Here is a 19852-nt window from a genome sequence, read left to right as displayed (position 1 = left end):
CCTATCGAGAATCAACAAAAAGTCACAACTTTCCTTTTCAAAGCATCTGGTATTTTGTTTAATAATTTTAGCAGCATTTAATATTAATGTAAAGGCTAATCAGCATCACTTGAATTTTTTCCTAATTGTCTATGAAGTTCATTTGTGTAATTGTGTTTTTGCAGGTAGCATTTCTTGTAAGATAATTTTTAAAGCTTTTATAACATAAGTCAATTGGGGAAACAAAATTCTTTCCTTAGACTGTATAAGACAGTATTTTTACTGACAGTGCCTTCTCATCTGGTTACAGTGCTATTACTAGTTATTAGTTCCTTTGTAAATGGAAAAACCTAGAAAAAAACAGTAAATTGCATTGAAGTATTTCAATCTTCTTTACCCCTGCATTTGCAGTTTTTAGTGTGTGTTTGTTTGTGGTTTCTTAGAGAGAAGGCCAGCATGGTTGTTCCTGAGGAAAGAGAAGGAAGAGATGAAACAAATTTAGACCTCCTCAGAGACGTTAGACCTGCCTCTGTCTCTGCTGACACACGCAAAGCAGGTGAGCAGCTCCTAGGACAGGCTTGCAGCCCAGAGTTTTCCAAAAGTCCTGTAACTATTGCACTTTAAATCCCCCTCAAAGCATTGGGGTCAGAAACACATTGCACATTGGCTCTGCAGTCTTCATACTAAAGAAACATTATTTCCCAGTGACAATGGGCTCTGGTTTCCATTGAAAATACAGGTTAATGAAGTATTTGACCATTAAGACAGATAGCATTTGGATTGTTTCTAGTCAGATTGTTGGTTATGAGGCTGTCTAGTGCTGTTTGTAGGAAGAGAAATTAAAACATAGAAACTGAAGTCTGCAGATGGTTAAAGGCAGTGTTGTCCTTGAGCTAATAAATGTTGGGGACTTCCTTTCATCTTGGTAAAACATGCTGCCTGAATAAACAACTGCACATTATGGGTTTGATCACTTCTTTTTCAATAAAGCATCCTTTTCCTTTTGGTGCAATTTCAACCACATTTTTGGGTTTTTTCATCTAACATGTATGCTATGCCTCTGCTTGTTTTTCTCTGCTGATGTTTCTGTAATCCTGCTCTCCTTTGCCATGTACTCTCTAATCTTTGCTGTTATATCTTTTGTGGCCTTGGTGCTATATGTGTCCTGCAGATCTGTAGAGGCCAACACATAATTCCTACAATAAAAGCTGTATTTCTGTGGGAAACAGCCAGAAATGAAAGGGACCAGCTTCATTATTTTGTTTTGCAGGCAGCCTTTTAAAGATTTCCCTGACTAATTTAAATAATTTTCATCTACAACTTAATGTATTTCATTGTCACCTATACAAAGCTTACAGCATGTAGCATGGTAGTTCTATCAACCTGCAAAGCATGCTCCATAAATTACAGTATGTATTTAAGCAAGTGGTTTTTTTCTCTGATGGTAAAAAACCAAATGAAGTCTGGATTTATTGTACTGCTGAATTTGAGGTATAATTTAAGATGATAAGTCCATCCACTGCAGAAGCCATGGCAGCAGACCGGAAAACAACTGGAGCAGGAGGTGCCAAGTATGGGGATAACTGTGTTTATTTTGCTCTTTAGGTGGACAGGAACAGAAGGGTGTTCAGCAAACCATAATTGTGGATATGCGGGAATTCCGTAGTGAGCTTCCATCGCTGATCCATCGCCGTGGGATCGACATTGAGCCTGTGACTTTGGAAGTTGGGGATTATATTCTAACCCCTGATATCTGTGTGGAGAGGAAGAGCATCAGTGATCTGATTGGTTCCCTAAACAATGGCAGGCTGTACGCACAGTGCGTGTCCATGTGCCGCTACTACAAGCAACCAGTTCTCCTCATTGAATTTGATGCTAACAAATCCTTCTCCTTGATCCCACGAGGTTCTTTGCAGCCAGAAATTTCCAGCAATGATGTTACTTCTAAACTAACCCTTCTCACGCTGCACTTCCCAAAGTTACGAATCCTGTGGTGTCCCTCTCCCCACGCTACTGCTGAGCTGTTTGAAGAGTTGAAACAAAACCATCCCCAACCCAACGCAGAAAAAGCAATGGCCATCACTGCAGATTCTGAAATTCTCCCTGAGTCAAACAAGTACAACCCTGGGCCTCAGGACTTCCTGCTAAAAATGCCAGGGATTAATGCAAAAAACTGCCGTGCTGTAATGACCCACGTTAAAAGCATTGCAGAGCTGATGACACTGTCCAAGGATGAGCTCTCCAAGATTTTGGGTAATGCTGCCAATGCCACACAACTCTTTGATTTTATTCACCTGACCTATGCAGAGGCACTAGCCAAAGGAAAAAGCAAAAGATGATTCATGAGATTGTCAACACACAGCACTGATAAGTACTTTGGCAAATACATGAAATATTTTAATAAATGCTCCATCTAAGATAACCAGCTGTTTCTTGCTAATGCTGTCCCATCAGTTTTAACATGTGAGTTAATTATTGAAGGCAAGTTTCAAGAGGAAAAAAATATATTTAATAGAGAAATGTGAATTATTTTTATTCTTTTTGAAGCACTTTAACCAGTTCTGTAATACCACTGAATTAGCTAAATTAAGTTTTTACTAAGACCATAAGAATTAAGTGCTAAGACTAACTGATAAAGGTGTTTTCTTGTGAAAGTTATGATGTCTTGTTCAAGCTAAAAATGTGCTGTGTTTTGATTAGTCTGTGTGACCTGCTACATGATACAACACTGCTTTTACCATTTTTAATGTCTCACTCTCTGGCAACTGCCTGTTTTCAGTGGACAGTGATGGAGGAATTTGTTTAGAATATACTAGGACTGAATTCTGAATTTTAAAACATGACTATAAGCGTTTGTCATAGTAAAATCCATTTGTATGCTATGCTCTACATTTCGCCTGCTTACCAGTTATACTTGTTACCATTCCAAAGCCAGTACTGCTCTGCCTTGCAAAGGGCTTTCCTTCGGTCTGACTGAGTAGAGATTCTGTGGTGCCACAGTGCAAATTAATTTTGAGTGTGCCTTACTTATATTTTAAAGAGGCTTTTTTTTTTACTCAGTTTTGATAGCTCTTTCACCTCTTTCACTAGGAAGTGAAAAACGTGTGTACCACTGGCACTGTTCCTTTATACCAAAGAGTAATTCCTCTTGTAAAATACCATTGTTTTCTAAGCAAGATTTTCCAAAACTGTTGAAAGTTCTTCCAATATTGGCTTCTTTTGAGTCCTATTGCTTTTGTATTTTTATGTCTCAAATCAACTGTTTGTCAATAAACTCAGTAAAGTCATTGTCACATAGAAGATAATACTTTTAGCATTTTGTATAGCATAAAAGAGGGAAAAGTTTGTGAACGTGTGCATTGTTAAATTATAATATTCTACATTGAACTCTGATCCAACTGTATAACAAACTGCCATTGGCAAAAGGGTTGGTCCAGTGTTATTCCATACTAATATATTTACATTTGCTATTTACAAAACCTTCATCTATGACTTTCACATGTGTTTATACGATTCTAATGGGAACCACCAGACCAATATTATTTCCTTCATGGAAGGGGAAAATATTTTTTGTGTTCAGGTTCTGTAAAAACTTTACTGTGCACTTTAAGGTAAAATGTTTATTGTGCATTTTAAGTGTGAATTATGAATTGTTAACTTTAACCTGTGGCTGAGCTGTGACAAATTTCCAAGGGAACATTTTTCTGCAGATGAAAATTTAAGATGAAAATAAGATTAAAATTTGCTAATTATCTTGTTTTTCATTTGGCTGTATTGATATCAGAACATTTGTATTTTTAGGGTGTGGTTTACAATCCAGACCTTAGGGTTTCTGTTGCCCTGAATTCTAATTTACTTAATAAGAGAAGATGTCTTTCCATGAGACTTTTGCCTATTCAGACTGATGATGTCAGATGTGCTGAGTATTGAGAATGCCTGTAAAGTGTGCTAAGAGAACTGAAAATCTGAGTAAGATCAAGCTGTCCTAAGTGCATGGCCTGTAGAGCCTGGTTCAGAAAAGGGCAGCTGACAGCCTTTGAGGGCAAACGTTGCTTGTGCAATGGGCATTAGGGTGCTCCATGAACTGTGGGTTTGGGGTTTTTCACAGATGCTGCCTCAGCTCTGTCAGTGAGGTTTGGGGGTTTTGCATTGATGTGTATGGGGTGAAAATGAAGGGTATAGTAACAGGTGATAAAGTTGTAGCCTTGTGTTGTGTGCTAGATTAAAGTTGCATCATGCAATGAAATAATTATTTGCTAAATATTTTAAAGAAATTGCCTTTTGCTTGTATGTGTGGAGTTTTTGTAAAGGTTTTCCTTTTTTCTTTCTCTATGTAGGTTTTGCCCTTTTTCTCTAGAACAGCCAAGTAGCACTGTTGCATGTTGTTATTGCTCCTGTGCTTTGGCATTTCACTGTGTTAGGTTCAATTGCCAGTTAGAGCTGTGTCCTGGGGCAGGAGGTACAGACTGTGCTCCTAGGCAGGAGAGGTCCTGTGTCCTGAGACCACTTATCCCTGAAATAACAGAGCCAAGGCTCTGCCTGAATGCAGTTAGAACACAAGTTTGGATGAATGATGAAAATTCTCTCTTTGATCAACAATCATGGAATTTGTACATCTTGTCATTGCTGATATTTTAAATGCATGTTTTTTTTATTAAAAAAACACAAACGCCACCTGCCTTCAGTTTGGGAGTGTCTCAGCTTCTTCCTTATCCCCAAGACTTTATGTTCCCAGGTCACTCAGTAGGTGATGCCCCTCTGTGTAGGGTTCATGTGCTGAAGAGGAGCCAAGTTGTTCTTTTCTGAAGTTTCTCCTGGGCTTTGGTTACTGACAGTTCTTCTAGAATAACCACACAACCTCTTAGGAGCAAATGCAGCTTTTATTAGCAAGTCTATTTAGTACAGGATGGATCAAGCTGCAGTTCCTGTGTTTAAGTTACCTGGTTGCTATTCCTGCTGATGGGGACACTTGCAGTTTTGAGCTACAGCTGCAAAAGGAGGCTTTGCTGGCAGTGTTGTCACTGCGCAGTCCCTAACCAAAGCAAACCTTACCTGCAAAATTACTTCTGCATGAACACGTAAAGTAGGGCTTTTCTGGTAGCAGCTAGATTGATTGCTTTCAAAACTTAAATGTAACCTAGTTGACCAGAAATGCACAGGGTTTATAAAATAGGTAGCTATGATGTTAAAAACAGTGACTCTTTTGGAAAGTGGAAAAATTTAATGTGTGAGTATTGTTGTGATTGCGATATCTTATTTGCAGAGTGACAGTACAACCACAAATAACTTAATTTTTAAGGATTAAAATATTTGTCTCTAAAGCTTTCCTTAGTCAGGATTCCAATTCTGACTGTGAAATAGAATCCAAAAGCAAACATCTGCTAAAAAATAATTATTAAAGGGATGCATTACTTCTATGCCAAACAGCAAAAAGAAATGTAACTGAGAATCATTAAAGAAATTTGTCCTGTTTCCAGTATTTCAGGCTCCATGAACTGGGTTTACAATTTTTTCCTAAGGACCATTTTAGGATAAAGTTCTCCTTAGCCTTTACTCCAAGATAACCTAAATTAAATTAATATTCAGTTGATGTGTTTTGTAAAATATGTGATTTTAAGAAATGCAAATAGGGTCAGAAACAGAAAATTCAGAAACCATTGCTCCAGTATTTTGTAATACTTTTGTCATTATAACTTATTTCATATGTTCATTCTTCATTTAATAGCAAGAATTTTGAATATTTGCAGAAACAAACTAAGGATAAACTCTTTTATGTGTTTCATATGAAGTCTTTAATATCTGGTTAACTGTTAGGTACCTTCTTGCATTGAAAATACACTTGCCAATAGTATATGCACCTTCTTAATTTGCATGTTTTGATAAGGTTGTACAAGGAAATTCTCAAGTGTTTTAAAGTTTCAGTGCCATTTTTTTGAGTACAAATCTAATCTCCCTGATTTTTCAATGCAAATACAAATAGGCTGGCTATTTTTTTACTTGAGCTTCGATCTGTGTTTTGAAAGCTTCTCCTCAGTAAATTAAAGTGAAGAAATATCTTCAGTCACAGTCTTGAAAAAAAGGGAAGAACTGTTCAGTAGCTTGGCTGGCCAAGACTTAGCTGAGAGATGAATTCTTACTGAAGTTGTTGAGGGTAACCAGGGCTGCTACACTGTTATGGTGATTTGTTGTCTAAACAGAAGATGTTGCTGCAATATATCAAAATGGGCCTGTGTTTGTACTAATTTTAGTGTCTTTTTTTTTAAAGCATGGCAAAATTACCTTAATACACAACTGTTCTAAAGCAGTCTTTCTAGGAATATTTAATCAGGGATGGATAGATACCATTTTCTCAGCTTGCATTTTACTGTGGTTCTGTCTGTGAGAGCTTCCCTCTATGAATAAAAGCATAGTTTTCATTTGTAGGGTTTTTTTTCTTTCACCTTGATCATCTCCTATCAAAGAGCAGGAGCCTGGAGTTGTTAAACAGCTGACATTGTTTCCAAGCTGGCATTATTCATCAGCAGTACAATCTTGTTCTTGCACTCTCAGCTTCTTCCTCAGCTCTCAGAATGGCACTAAGACCATTCTTATTTTTATTCTCTTTTGTTTAGGAAAACACAGCAGCTACATTGCAAAAGTTTTGGGAACTGACTTGCCTTTTTTAATATAACCTTTCTCATGTAAGTTCAGATCACAATCAATAGTCAAAGTAAAACCACACATAAGTCTTCCTGGTTTTGACATGCTAAGGTTTACCATGAGCTAGGCCCAGAGTTTTTAAAACTATTAAGCTGGAGCTGCTGATTAAAGTATTTTAGCCAGGAGCCAGATAATAATTTTATAATTTTGAAGGTAGAATTTTCAGAATCACTACTAAATATTATCACATTTGTACAATAAATTTATAAGGGTTTTATTTTAAAATCACTATTCATATCTTTAGCTTCACTTTGATAAATAGTTCAATGAATTCAAATTTCATCCACCCAAACTCAGAAAACTTGGAATTTTCCATAGTTGAATTAGCAAGAAGAGAAACAAATTCCCACCTGTGAATTCAGTGCAATAGCTCTGGTTTCTGTCTCCTTAATGGCTATTACCTGTTGTCCACAGAAACATGCTAATCTTAAATTTCAAGCATATACAAAACCATCTCCCAAGGGATTCAAAGCCCAGGAGTTTTCCCAGTGAAACTGGCACATGAAGCCTAAACTTGACAAGGCTGCATTTCAGCCCCTCTAAAAATAGGCAGCATAGTTCTAATTTGAGCTCTCTGCGTAGAGCCCTGCAGTTCCATGAGGATACACAGTGGGACACGTGCATTATCCCTCCTCTGAGCATCCTCTAGGGTGAATGGAATGTCCCAGCAATGGCCCAGCTGTGCAACTGCAGTGGAGATCTGTGTGTCCTGTACTCACAGCATTATTTAACACTGAATTAAGTAACATTTGACAGTTTCTTCATCGCTTTTTTCTTGTGAAAAATGTAAATTCTTGTGAATTTACATTATTTGAAGATTCTCTATTCAACTTTTATCTTCTATTTTTATTCTGGAATTTTCTGATTTCTTTTTCACATCCTTTATCTTAACCATGACTGTCTGTATTCTTGTCCTTTTGTTTCTCTTCAAGAATGCAGCTTAAATATTGTGACTATTTGTCATGTCTGTTGAGCACAAATAACACTGAATTGTTTGCAAGACTGGCTGCACTGAAGCCTTGTCCAGTATTTATTATCCAGGGACTTACATAAAAAAAGTATTGTACCTTGTTTTCCTTTTGGTCCCAGACTTGAGGCATTGTCACACTTGGAAAGCTGACACTCAGAGAAAAGAGACCAGCAGATTGGCAGCTCTTGTAATATTTAATTCTCGGTTTTGTCTTAGATTTCTTTTTAAACAGATTAAAAGCAGTCCAAATAACAGACACAATAAATCATAATTAGTTGATTTTACAAATTTTTCACACCCTGGCAAAATTTCGAAGTATTTTTTATGTGTCACAAAATCCTTAGAACCTTATGCATAGATAGCAGAAGTTGCAAATTTTCTTGTGGCATTTATATCCCATGACCATTTTTACATATTGCAGTACTACCACTCGCAAGTTCTCAGATCCTGCAAAACTCTCATGCCTAAGCATTTATATTAGGATGTGGGAGATCTGCAAGAGCAAAAATATTAACTACATGTCTTCTACTTTTGTCTAATTTTTCTCTATTGAAATCCCCCTCTCTAGTTCTTCCCATTGTCAAAATACACTTTGTTTCTGCATCATCTTAAATCTCTGAATGTTAAGTGTTGGAAAGAACTATGGTCTTTAAAATCAACATATATTTGTGTTAAACTATCACATGATTCTAACTTCTGCAGTCTCTCTAATGCTCTGGTTTCATTTGTTACAGATGCATTTGGAAATCTATCAATCCATTTTCTCTACAGCCTACACAATGTCTTTCCAACACTTCCAGTGTGACAGCTAGGTGAGCAGACACTCCTGACCAAAGCTTGACCACAATGTAAATGTTCAGAGCACCTGCAGCTATAGCACAACAGCAAAATCTAGAGATCCTTCAAGAAAATCCTGCCCATACTAAATATGAGAAAATACCTAAGATCTTCAAGACATGTCCTGTGCAAATCTTGGTGCATGAGGTACTGTCTATACAGATGGTCTTTCAGATAATTAAGATGTCTCAGCCAAGCCTTGAACTGCAGCAATAAACCTGCTGTACTACAGTTAATACAACTATTAGGGTAAGTTGCTGTTTTCTTAAATATTTGCATTATACTGCACATCACTAGCTGACAGAAGTCATAATCAGGTTTTCCTTTTTCACTTTAATATTTACTTGACAGAAGGTCTGAATCACATACTAAGTTACCTGAGTTCTTTTCCACTAAGTGCTATTGGTATTAAAATGTAGAGATTTGGGGTTTTTCAGTAAGCCACACAAGCTCCTTAGGGATCTCTGACATATTTCTAGTGGCTTAAAAAGCTGTTGTGTTATTACCCAAACAGAGGAATTTCAACTGGTGTCCACCAGGAATGTCTGACTTTCCTTGGGCTTCAGCCAGTGCTGTCCCACAGCAGCCCATGCACACACACAGAACCTGCACATCTGCACTGGCTGTGTCTCCACAATGACCCTGAAAAAACCAGCTAAGCCCATCCCTGGTTCTATATTTAAAACTGTTTGTTTAATTGGTGGAGTGCACCAAGAATAAATAATGAGCTAATTCTGAAGATCATTCCCAGAACAGCCAGCTCGGATATTTTTCTGCAAGTCAGAACTCTCTCCTCTCTTTTGTTTGGGTTTCTGGATTTTGGTGCTTTTAAAGGTTTCTTTATCTGAAGGTGAACTGTTTTATCTAAATGCAATTGTAGGAACAGTACAATATTTCAAGCATGAAGAATTCTGCACATAAGTGAGGTTTTGCAGTGTTTGTTTACTGAATATAAAAATAGTTAAAAGTTCAAATTCTAAAACTGGATCAACAATTCTAACCAGATCGGAGATGAAATTTCTCCCATGCAAAAAAAATCCCCACCAAAATCCCACAAACAAACAAAAAACCAAAACAAAACAAAACAATAAAATCCAAAGAAACAACAAACCAAACCAAAAGTCATTTAAGGAATACTACCACCAGAGTTTTTCTAACGTACTGTACAGACCTTCTTTACATTCCTTGATAACAGTTAAAAAAAAGGAACTTAAGTACAAATTTTATCTCCAAAAATAAGCATTAAAAAAGACTTAAACAGATACAGTAATTCCTTTTTCAAAATTTTCATTTACATTTTAGCTGTAATATGCTGTAAAGTTTCAATAATATTTGTTTTTTTTAAAAAAAGCTCTTGTATTTTGCTTTGTTCTAATTGTTCTAATTTCTTTGTTCTAATGCAATCTCCTGCTTGATTTGGACACGGATCTCTGTATCTTGGTGAGTGCACAGGCAGAGAGATGAGGTACAAAGTAACATACAAAGTTCAGAGTGCAGTGAAATGACTGCCCAGTAATAGAATAGGCTTGCTCATGGACTTGATGGTTAATAATATTAATATAGCAATTGTCCTCTTTAATGACTATGGACATAAGTGGATCTGATTTAACTTGACCTACTGTGGTTGAAAGAATACAATCTTTAGTCAAATACCAACCAGACCCTGGGAGAAGAATACTGTGTCTCTTTGCTAGGTTATAAAATAAAGAACTTAATTCTGTCATGCACTCGGTGTTGTACTCATTTCATCTCATAAATAGGGAGCCAGAAAAACTAAAGGCAGAGGGTTATGCCCAAGCTGATAAAGCAAGTCTGTGATGAAGTGTGAAACTGAAACTCACCACTGACTCATAAGTCAGTTTAAACCTTAAAATCTTATCTTTCATATATTTCCATATGCTTTTTCAGCTCTTGTATGCTGTTGCTTATTACCAGTTTCAGATGAAATCTTTATTTCAGTAGCAGGGTAGTGATACTCTGAGCAGCTTACACTGAAGTTTCTCTTGATTCCCAGTACTGATGCACCAATTCATCCTGTCCCAAGCAAAAACATTCTGCCACCTCTGGTATAGCTTTGGGATCAAATATGACACCTATCCCATGGCATGAGGTTACCAAAAATCCTGTCTAGAAGCCAGTTGAATCTTACTTTCTGGCTTGTGTCTAACTACCCTGTAAGACAGGAAAGCTGTGGATTAAGTGGTAGCATGGAGTCAAAAACCAAGAAGTTACTGTTTGCTGCTAGACTTCCTCAGTTCAAATCCTTTTTCCAAGAGTGGGTTTTAAATACTCAAGAATACCAAGAAATTCAAGCTGGCAGGCAGGACCCAGTTCAGACCTGGAAAATCTGGATTTCTGAGCAACTGTAATTAGCTTGACCCTTATTTTTAGGGTCACACTGCTTAAACTGGCCGATATCAAAATAGGCTGAGGGCCAAATCAGTTATGATCTGGATTTATTTATCTAAAAGTCTCATATGGACCTAATTTGCTATTTTGTGTTAAGAAATAATGAGTAAGTAGAAAGGATTACGAACACATGTTTGGCATAAGAGGAAGAGAGAATGCAGCCATAGCTTCAATTTTAGAATGTCTTACTTCATCATAAGCTTAAGTTTCAAAGCTGACACAGGAATTTTGGTAGATCATGCCTCATTTTCAGCTCATTGCATCTTAGCTGAACATTGAAACCTCTAATTTGGAAGCTCAAATTAGCAGCTATGTGATGGTAGTTTCTTCCCCAATTGTGTGTAGATGCCAACTGGAGGATCTAGACATATGATCAAGTCTTTAAATGGGGTTTTACTAAGTAAAAAGCACAATCAATATATGCTGACAGTTTTTACAAAACAAAACTTCTTATAGTCTGCTGTCTTACCCTTAATCAATATCTTGAATAATTCACCCTGGACTTTTCTCAGCACTCTATGTAGAGAAAGCAGGTACCCTTCCTTGAAAGTGCCTTGCTTTTTGGAAAATCAAATCAAATAAAATAAAAATTAACTGTTCTAGGTAATTCCCATACTATGTTGTGTCAAAATTGTATTTGAAAAGTTGAAGTTCCCCCAGGGAAAAGTAAAAACATCCCTGGTAGCAAATACCAGTTAAATATGAGTGCAAATCACTGCTTCCTTAACTATTTATGAAAATTAATCTTTCGGTTGGGTATGAGATGTTTATACTTTAAGCCTACCAAGCTGATTAATCGTTTGGTCAACATAAGCCTTGGTTCACAGGGAAGGCATCTGCAGATAAATAAATCAAACACTACTTGCCAATTTGTAATATTGTATTTATACTTCTACCCTGTGCATGCTGAATGATGGCGGTGGCACATGAATCACAAGGAGACTTTACAGCTTTTCAAATGCCACAATCTGCCAATTTCATTAGCAATACCATAAAATAAATTTTTCAATCTGGGTAATTTCCTAAGGAAATCAAACTTAGAAAAGCCACCCTGCATTCTTTGAAAGTATGAAAAAGATATATGAAGTCAAACTGTTGGAGAGCAAGGTGTGAGAAGAAGTTGCAGAGGAGTTGAGCCACTGAGGGTTGGCGGTGAATGGTGCTGATAGACAGAAATGTGTGTTTAGTGACACAGCCATCCACAGAAACTCCTCAGTCTGTGGTGCCCTTCCTTCCCTCCTTCCTTCCTTCCCTCCTTCCTTCCTTCCTTCCCTCCTTCCTTCCTTCCTTCCTTCCTTCCTTCCCTCCTTCCTTCCCTCCCTCCTTCCCTCCCTCCTTCCCTCCTTCCCTCCCTCCTTCCCTCCTTCCCTCCCTCCCTGGCAGTAGACACCCTGGCTCCTATTCCCCAGGGATCAGTAGGCATTGTGTACAGCACAGTGGGACAGAGAACTGGAAAAGCCTGAGCCAGAGCTCTGCAGCTGAATCAGTGCTGCATCAGCATAAGAATGGGGGACAACAAAACTGGGTTACATGGCTGAACCATCTCATGGACCTCATCCCAGGGAACAAGCAGAACAGGGGTATCCAAAGGATGAGAGTTCAAAGGCAGAATGAACATGCATAATTAATTTTCAGGGACTGCAAGATGATGTGATCACCTTCAGATTTTCCCCATCTGTTGCTAAGCAGCGTTCTTAAGTCACAAGCTTTGCCTTACAAAATGAACAGCAGTCTCCTCACATTTTGCTATTTTTCCATTTTACACTGTTCTTTTGCCAAGCTTGCATTATAACTGTATTTCAAAGTGCTTTAAAACAAAGATGAGCACTAAGCTGCAATGTTTGGGAAAAGGTTTCAGTTACAACCTGGGACAAATAGCCCATGGACTCACCAGTCTCCAAAAAGGAATTAGAAAAGCCTCCATCTCGCATATACCAAAGGAATTGCTTTCTGCCTTTCAGCCCTGAGCTTTACATGAGAAATTGAATTTGCATCATGGAAAAGACAAGAGTATCATACATTTGGGGTTGTATATTCATTATCAATCTCAATCTGTATAAACAAAATCTTAGAATTTTTCCTGTGGTGGTAGTAAATTAATTGCATTAAGTCATTCGATCTGGGCTAAGGATGTTATTCCAATGATCAGACACCCATTCAATGCTCTGGGCATTCTGACAAAAATTAAAATTAAATCAAGGAGCTCTCTCTGTTAGAAATTCTCTCATTTAATTAGAAGTAAAAGGCTGGCTGCCAGTATTCCGAAAGTAATACCGAACATGCCCGCTGCAAACACCCTCTCCACAAATGCTTTGATTCACACCAGAAACTTCAGAAATCCTCATTCCTGAAGACCAAGAGAAGCAAGTGACAAAGAGTTCAGGACCTTTCAGCAACTGTGGGGAATTAATTCCTCACACTTAGATCCCACATGTCTGCAGTTTAACCACTGTACACTAGTAGCTCAGTTAAACAAAATGAGCAATCATTTTAAATTGCAAAATGACCATCAGCTCCATTTTCAATATTCATGAAATGAACAAATCATAAGGCTGAATAACAGGTGATCCTGTGGAGTATGTGGCCGGAAGCAGAAGATGCCTTCCAACGAGATGTTGATTGGAAAACCATCCCCTGTTAACTACACTACCATTTTGTAACTAGTGTTAAAAGCTTATACAAATGCAAATAACACTGTATCAACAACTCATCCACTTCCTCCTCACTTACAGCTCTTTGGAGAAAGCTCTGTGGAGAAAGTAGTTATTTCTTCCTTGCATAACATGTTTTGTCAATCTTTTGATCTCAGGCCTTTAAGGAATTTATTGGAACATAATAATTACAAATTATATGACTGTAGTAGTTCTTGCCCTAGTTTCAAAGTAGCTTGCTCAACTGTAAGCCAACTGCACTACTATTCTGTAATCCTGCAAGTTAGGTGGCAAAATTGTGTTTTTAACTCAATTAATTATATCTAGAAATTCAATACCTCCATTGAATATGTAGTTGCCACTATACAGAATATAATATTGTATGTTTGAAATAATGTATTGTCATTATTAACAAATCTAAACAATGTTTACTTCTCTAGAATAATAAAATTCTTTATATAAAGCCTGTACTAGAATTCTTGTACAGCATAAGTAATTAGTAAAGCATAGGTAATTTCTGAATAATTCTTAAAAGATGTTTGCATTGTTTCATTAAACAAACAATCCTTCCCTAAAATATACAGCTTACAATTGCATGATTAAATACATATTCACTATAAATCACAACAAATATTTTTATTTGTGCGTTAAGTGGAATATTAAAATGCTCATATTGTGTCATTTATCTGCTTTTCATGTTCAGCAGTTTTAACAGCAGAACACTGGTTTGAAAGTGAGAGAGGGAGAGTTGGGTTCATCCTTTCTCTGCAGAGCTTTGCATTGCTCTGGCAGCTTCAACCACTTCTTATCCTTATCCTGTTATAAAAAAGGGGATATAGAATCTACTGTTATTCTTGGAGGCATATGCCAAAGGCTCTTGTTGAACTATTCTGTAAGAAGAAGGAAGTACTGTACATGTCCATGCCCAAGACAGGAAAGGTGGTGCTCAAAAATTCAAGAACAATTGTGTGGAGCTGGACAATTTCCATAGAGTGATTTTATGGAAGAAACTTTTTAAGTAGTTATTTGCTGCTTTAAATGTGTCTTTTTCATTGACTCCTATCACCACGTGGTTTCATAAAGCACAAATGCCCTCAAGAAATGAGCGCCATCTGTGTTTCATGTCACACCCTTTAACACACCTCTGTCTCAGACATCTTTTTTCCAGCTTTTCAAGTACTATAGTTTTCTTTAGCAAGGAATATTCCATGTCTTCTGCAATAGCAACCATGTCTATACCCTTCTAATCAATGAACGGGCAATGCCCATTAATGCAGCCATTGGAACAACTAGAATAATCTAGGCTGCATTGTAACATTAACAAGATTTACACCTCTTGCACAATACTCTTGTATATTGTTTTTAGTTTGCTTCTGGAATTGGATAAAATCTGATTAGCTAACTGTAATCTAGTGAATATAAGAGAAATTTACCCTGTTTTTCAAAGCTTAACAAAAAAAATAGCCTTCCAATCCATCTAAAGCAATTTGAACAAGTCATTCTTTAAATGTCAAAGCATTCATTTGTAGTGAAGTGTACTGGAATGCTGTCTTAAAATTAAAAGAAATTAAAAACTGCCTCTTTTTTTGTGCCTGTGGTATCACTGCTGAACAAGTGCACTGAAAAACTCTTTTGGAGCAGGGAACCATGTTTTGCTTGGTCAGCACACAGTATAAGCTCAGTGCAGTCTCTTAGCAATCTCCTGGACATCAGCAAATTGCAAATAATAAAAAATCTGTATTAGACCATTGCACCAAATGGCAGCTTAGTCCTTAAACTGTGAGCTAAAAAAATAAAAATACAACTCAAAAGCAGAGTTGCATAATACTGGGCCTGATGCAGTATGCACTTACGGAAAAGGACTGGCTCAGTGTTAGTAAAAGTCAATTCGTTAGATATTCGCTGTGAGCAGAGTTGCACAATATGTGCAATAAATTACTGTGTGCATGCATGATCATACTTTGATCACAGAATAAATGCCTGAGTTCTCTATTGCACATTCCCAAGTGTAAATCATCAGGTTTCCAAACTTCTTTGAAGAATATTTTTTCCTTTGTGATTGGTTTGATGTTGAATCAAGTTCAATAACCTCAGACGCTGACAGCTAAGCCTGAAGGTGAAATACACGAGGTATGAGTCCAATCTTGTTTCTGAATATTTGCACAGCCAATATTTGAAGTCATACCCAGTCCATTGGCATCGAATTTAAAATCCATGTGATTGCAGCAGCCCGAGGAGGGACCCACCCACTCACCCGCCTCAGCCTCTGGCTGCCCCGGGCCAAAGCCCCGGGCACGGGTCGGTCCGGCCCTCCCGCCACTGTGGGACCACCGCGGCTGAGGCACCGCTGTGAGGGATGGGGCGATTTGCCTGGGCCTGGGGAGTGATCCCAAAGAACGTTCAAAAAATACGTGCTCCAGGAATAGTGTGTCCAGCAGGACCGGGGAAATGACTGTCCTGTACTTGGCACACCCCAAGTGCTGCTTCCAGTTGTGGACCCCTCGGCTCTGGAAGGACATTGAAGTGCTGGAGTGTGTCCAGAGAAAGGCAATGAAGCTTGGGAAGGGTCTGAAGCACAACTCCAATGAGGAGCAGATGAGGGGGCTCAGCCTGGAGAAAAGTTGGCTCAGAGGGGACCTAATTACTCTACAAGTATCTGGAAGAAGGTTGTAGGGGTGTGGGTCGAACTCTTCTCCCAGCTAAACAACGACAGGCCGCGAGTACACAGTCTTAAACTGCGCCAGTGGAGTCCTAGGTTGGACGCAGGAGGAATTGCTTTCCGACATTGGAATGGGCTGCCCAGGGAGGTGGTGGAGTCACCGTCCCTGGAGGTGTTTAATAACAGGGCTGGACGTGGCCCGTAGTGCCATGGCCTGGTTGGTGCTTGGTCCTAGGGTGGATTCGATGATCTCAGAGGTTTTTTCCAACCTCAATGGTACAGTGACCCCGTTCCGGAGGCTGCCGGGACCGACTCCCCTAAGGCTCGCTCGCTGGAGGTGCGAGTGCCCGGATGTGCGGCCCCGCCTCCCGCACGTGCGCGGCGCCAGAGCGCGCGGCTCCCCCGCCCCCGCCAGCGGGCCAACCGCCGGGGCGCGCGCCCGGGGAGGGCGGTCCCGGGCGCAGAGCTCGCGAGAGGAACATGGCCGCGGCGGGCCGGGGTGAGCAGGGCAGCGCGGGCGGGGGGCGCGGGGAGCGCGCGGCCGGGCGCCGCCTCACGGGCTCCGCGACTTACGGACGGCCGCTGTGCCGCGGGCTGTGCCGGGCCAGGCCGGGCCGGGTCGGGTCGGGTCGGGCCGCTGTGCGGGAGCGGCACGCCGGCAGCCGTCGCCGCCCGGCCCCGAGGTGGGCTGCGCGCCGCCCCGCCTGCAGAGCCTTCTGAAGGAGGCTGAGGCGGGCGGGAGTGCCGAGAGCGGCGGCCGCCCCCTCTCTGCCGGGATGGGCAGGGTTCCCGCGAGGCCGCAGCCGGGGACACGGGAGGGGCGGCCCCCGGCTCCGCCGGGCCGCTCTGGGCCCCGAGCAGGTGGAGGTGCCGGTGCCCGCACCGCGCCCTGGGACGCGACTCGCACCGGCTCGGCCGCTGGCAGATGTGGCCCGTGTTATTATTCGTTAGTAAGGAACAGTAGCTCCTGGGGGAGGTGCGGGGCTGTAGGCAACAGGGCGGCGCTGCGGGCCCGGCCCGAGCCGAACCCTGAGGGCGTTGAGATGGGAGCTCCTCGCCCGGGAGCCGCGCAGGGGAGACCTGAGCCCTCCGTGACCCCAATCGTGCAGCTGCAGCCGAGGTCACTGGGCTGTGAGAACATCTGCGACCCTTAGACCAGGGGCTGTTACCGAATTCGGCTCGTTTTCTGCGACGTGTGGATTTAGGTAGCACTTGGTTAACCCATTTTAGCGTGGTCAAGCACTGGCATAGGTTGGCCGAGAAGATAGTGGAGTCACCATTCATAAGGCGTTTAAAAGACTGGATGTAGCGCTGGGAGATGTGGTTTAGAGGTGGCAGTGCTGGTTTGGTGATTGGACTGGACGATATTGAAGGTCTCTTCCAAGCCTGATGATTCCATGATTCTAGAATCAGCTTTGTTAGCAATTGTATCCACGGCGCGTTTATGCACAGATCCTCATGGCGGGTGCTGGTCACTTGGCTGACATTTGGGCAGTGACATTCTTTGGGGTGCAGGGAGCCAGGTGGAGAGCTGTGCTGCCGTGCGTGCCTTTCTGCCAGCAAAGACATTTTCCTTTGTCCCATTTATGTGGGTTTTGTATTGGTGTGCAGCTGTGCAGCGCAGAAAACTGGTGTTAGCCAGTCTCAGTGCAGTCGAGAGATACTAGGACTTCTGCCTGCCGCAGGCAATTAGGTGAAATAAAGACTACAGGATTTAAAGAGAGTAAGTTGTTTAGCTATGAAGTCAATATCAGGAAAATTATCTTTTTAGGAATGTTTTGAGAACACCTCCATGAAATCTGTTACGTCAATATGTCTAAAATACTTAGAGCTTAAACATCACTCACCTTTTAAGGAAAAAAGCCAAGCTTCCACTGTCCTATGAATACAGCATATTTTGAAGTTCTTGCTTATGGGAAGGTGTTTACACTTCTTCATGCTGCATCTTTTCCTTTATGAGAAAAAAATGCCCAGGTTTTGCATTAATTGAGGTTTTAAGCCTCTCAACAAAGGCATAGCTGGCATTTCATAAAATTATTCTCTTAATGTGTGACATTTTATCTTGTTCCTTCCTAAAGTTTTCTTTCCTGAGTAACTACTTACAGATGTGACTTTGTGGTATAACTTGCATTTAAAACTCGACAAGATTGCTGTTTGGTAATGACACCAGTTATTAAGCAAATAAAAACATATGGAAGCTGAAGATCCTTGGTTCTTTATTGGGAATCCAGAACATCTTTCAGGATTTGGCAGTATTTGGAGAAGTGTAGAAAACTGAACTTAATGATGCAAATGAGGTTTTAGAAGCAGTCATACTATAACATGGAAATCACCTTAATATTTACCTTTTCTATTTGTCAGATTATGTTGAATGAGATATTATAAAACAACTTTAATAGTGAGGGTCAATACACAGATATTAAGACAAATTTAGTGGTTTATATGCATAAAATACTTAAAAATTGAAACTTTTACTTTTTAGCCTAGCAATGAAATTAGATAACTGATAACACAATGCATTAATGTAATATTGGATAGGGAATATACTTAGTTGAGGTTTTGGGTTTTTTAAACAGTGTTTAGATTATTGATGAAATGATTATTGGAAGGAAGATGGAATATATTTTATCATAGGCCATTTATTTTTGTGAGTCTTTTTGGCATTTCTGTCTTGTAGCCTCTTCCTTTTGTGTGTTTTGATTTGGTTTTTAACATGTTCAGTTTTTAACCTCTGTCACTGATATGTACAGAAACCATAACATCATCTTCAGCCTTTAAAAGAATTAAAAATAATCTGTTAGGATTCATCACTGGGATTAAAAGTAAAATTGTGTGGCTGAGCAATGTCAGGGACATTTTAAGTCTGGTTCAGTGCCAAAACTGGAAAACCCCATTAGTGTTACTGTATGAAACAGCACTTGATAAATGCCAGACTTTAAAATAACTGATTTTTAAATTTTTCTAAATACAGTGTGCAGTAGGTTTCTGTTGACTTAATAATATCTGTCTGTATATGTATATATGTACACACATACTCTAAAATACTCTAGTAAATTAAATTTTGATGTTGGAACAAGTCCATTTGAGTTGGTGACTTAGCAAAATGACAAAATGCAGATGTGAACGGTTTCCTTTTTTTTTTTAAAGTTCCATTATATTTGAGTCTATAGAAAACTAATACATATTTCTGTTGTATAGTTGGCACTTCCAAGTGTGAAGACTTGAAGGAACTAGGGTGGGTTTGTGTACTGCAGTTGAGTTAAAAGGAGCAGATGATGCACATCTTGTACTGATGTTCTTGCCAGAGGTAATTGGAAAGACAAATATCGACTTAGAATTGAGTATGAATATGAAAGGTGCTAAAAGACGCACATAGAATATATTGAAATCACTTTAATCTCAAGATTTTAACCTAATAACACACTTTAACATCTGGAAACTGAGAAAGCTGAACTAGTATTCTTAAGGCTTTAATTTCTCAGGTAGATCAAAATATGTAACTTTTAAAATAAAGAATCCTTGCAACATCTTTGTGATTTTTCTTTTTCTTTTTACTTTCCAACGAACTAGGAATGTGCTGAAACAGATACTCTAGAAGGGTGCTAGAGATATAAGGTAAGTGCTGTGTCTTAAAAAATTTAAACTTTT

General features: G+C 39.5%; 2 protein-coding genes across 22 annotated transcripts in view; both read left to right on the top strand.

Annotated features, from left to right (window-relative positions):
* ERCC4 (ERCC excision repair 4, endonuclease catalytic subunit) overlaps positions 1-5458 on the top strand; it is a 14928-nt gene extending 9470 nt beyond the window's left edge. The window contains exons 8-9 of the mRNA XM_086854965.1: positions 334-535; positions 1585-5458. Coding sequence (XP_086711091.1) covers positions 334-535; positions 1585-2318 — 936 coding nt within the window. The 3' untranslated portion in view covers positions 2319-5458. The remainder of the gene's footprint in view (positions 1-333; positions 536-1584) is intronic.
* An 11132-nt stretch (positions 5459-16590) lies between these two features.
* The window catches only part of MRTFB (myocardin related transcription factor B), a 68012-nt gene continuing 64750 nt past the window's right edge, over positions 16591-19852 (top strand). For 2 of the 21 annotated variants that reach the window (XM_086853691.1, XM_086853677.1), the window contains exons 1-4: positions 16831-17409; positions 17816-17927; positions 19403-19511; positions 19775-19819. The gene's annotated coding sequence lies outside the window, so the exon portion shown is untranslated. Of the gene's footprint in view, positions 16704-16742; positions 17410-17652; positions 17928-19402; positions 19512-19774; positions 19820-19852 lie in introns of those variants that run through there. The other 19 variants (XM_086853689.1, XM_086853682.1, XM_086853685.1 and 16 more) reach the window with 17 other exon arrangements.

Source organism: Cyanistes caeruleus, chromosome 17 (genome assembly GCF_971803275.1).
Source record: "Cyanistes caeruleus chromosome 17, bCyaCae1.hap1.1, whole genome shotgun sequence".
Taxonomy (NCBI): domain Eukaryota; kingdom Metazoa; phylum Chordata; class Aves; order Passeriformes; family Paridae; genus Cyanistes; species Cyanistes caeruleus.
Note: the sequence above shows the minus strand (reverse complement) of the source record. Positions and strands in the feature narration are given on the sequence as shown.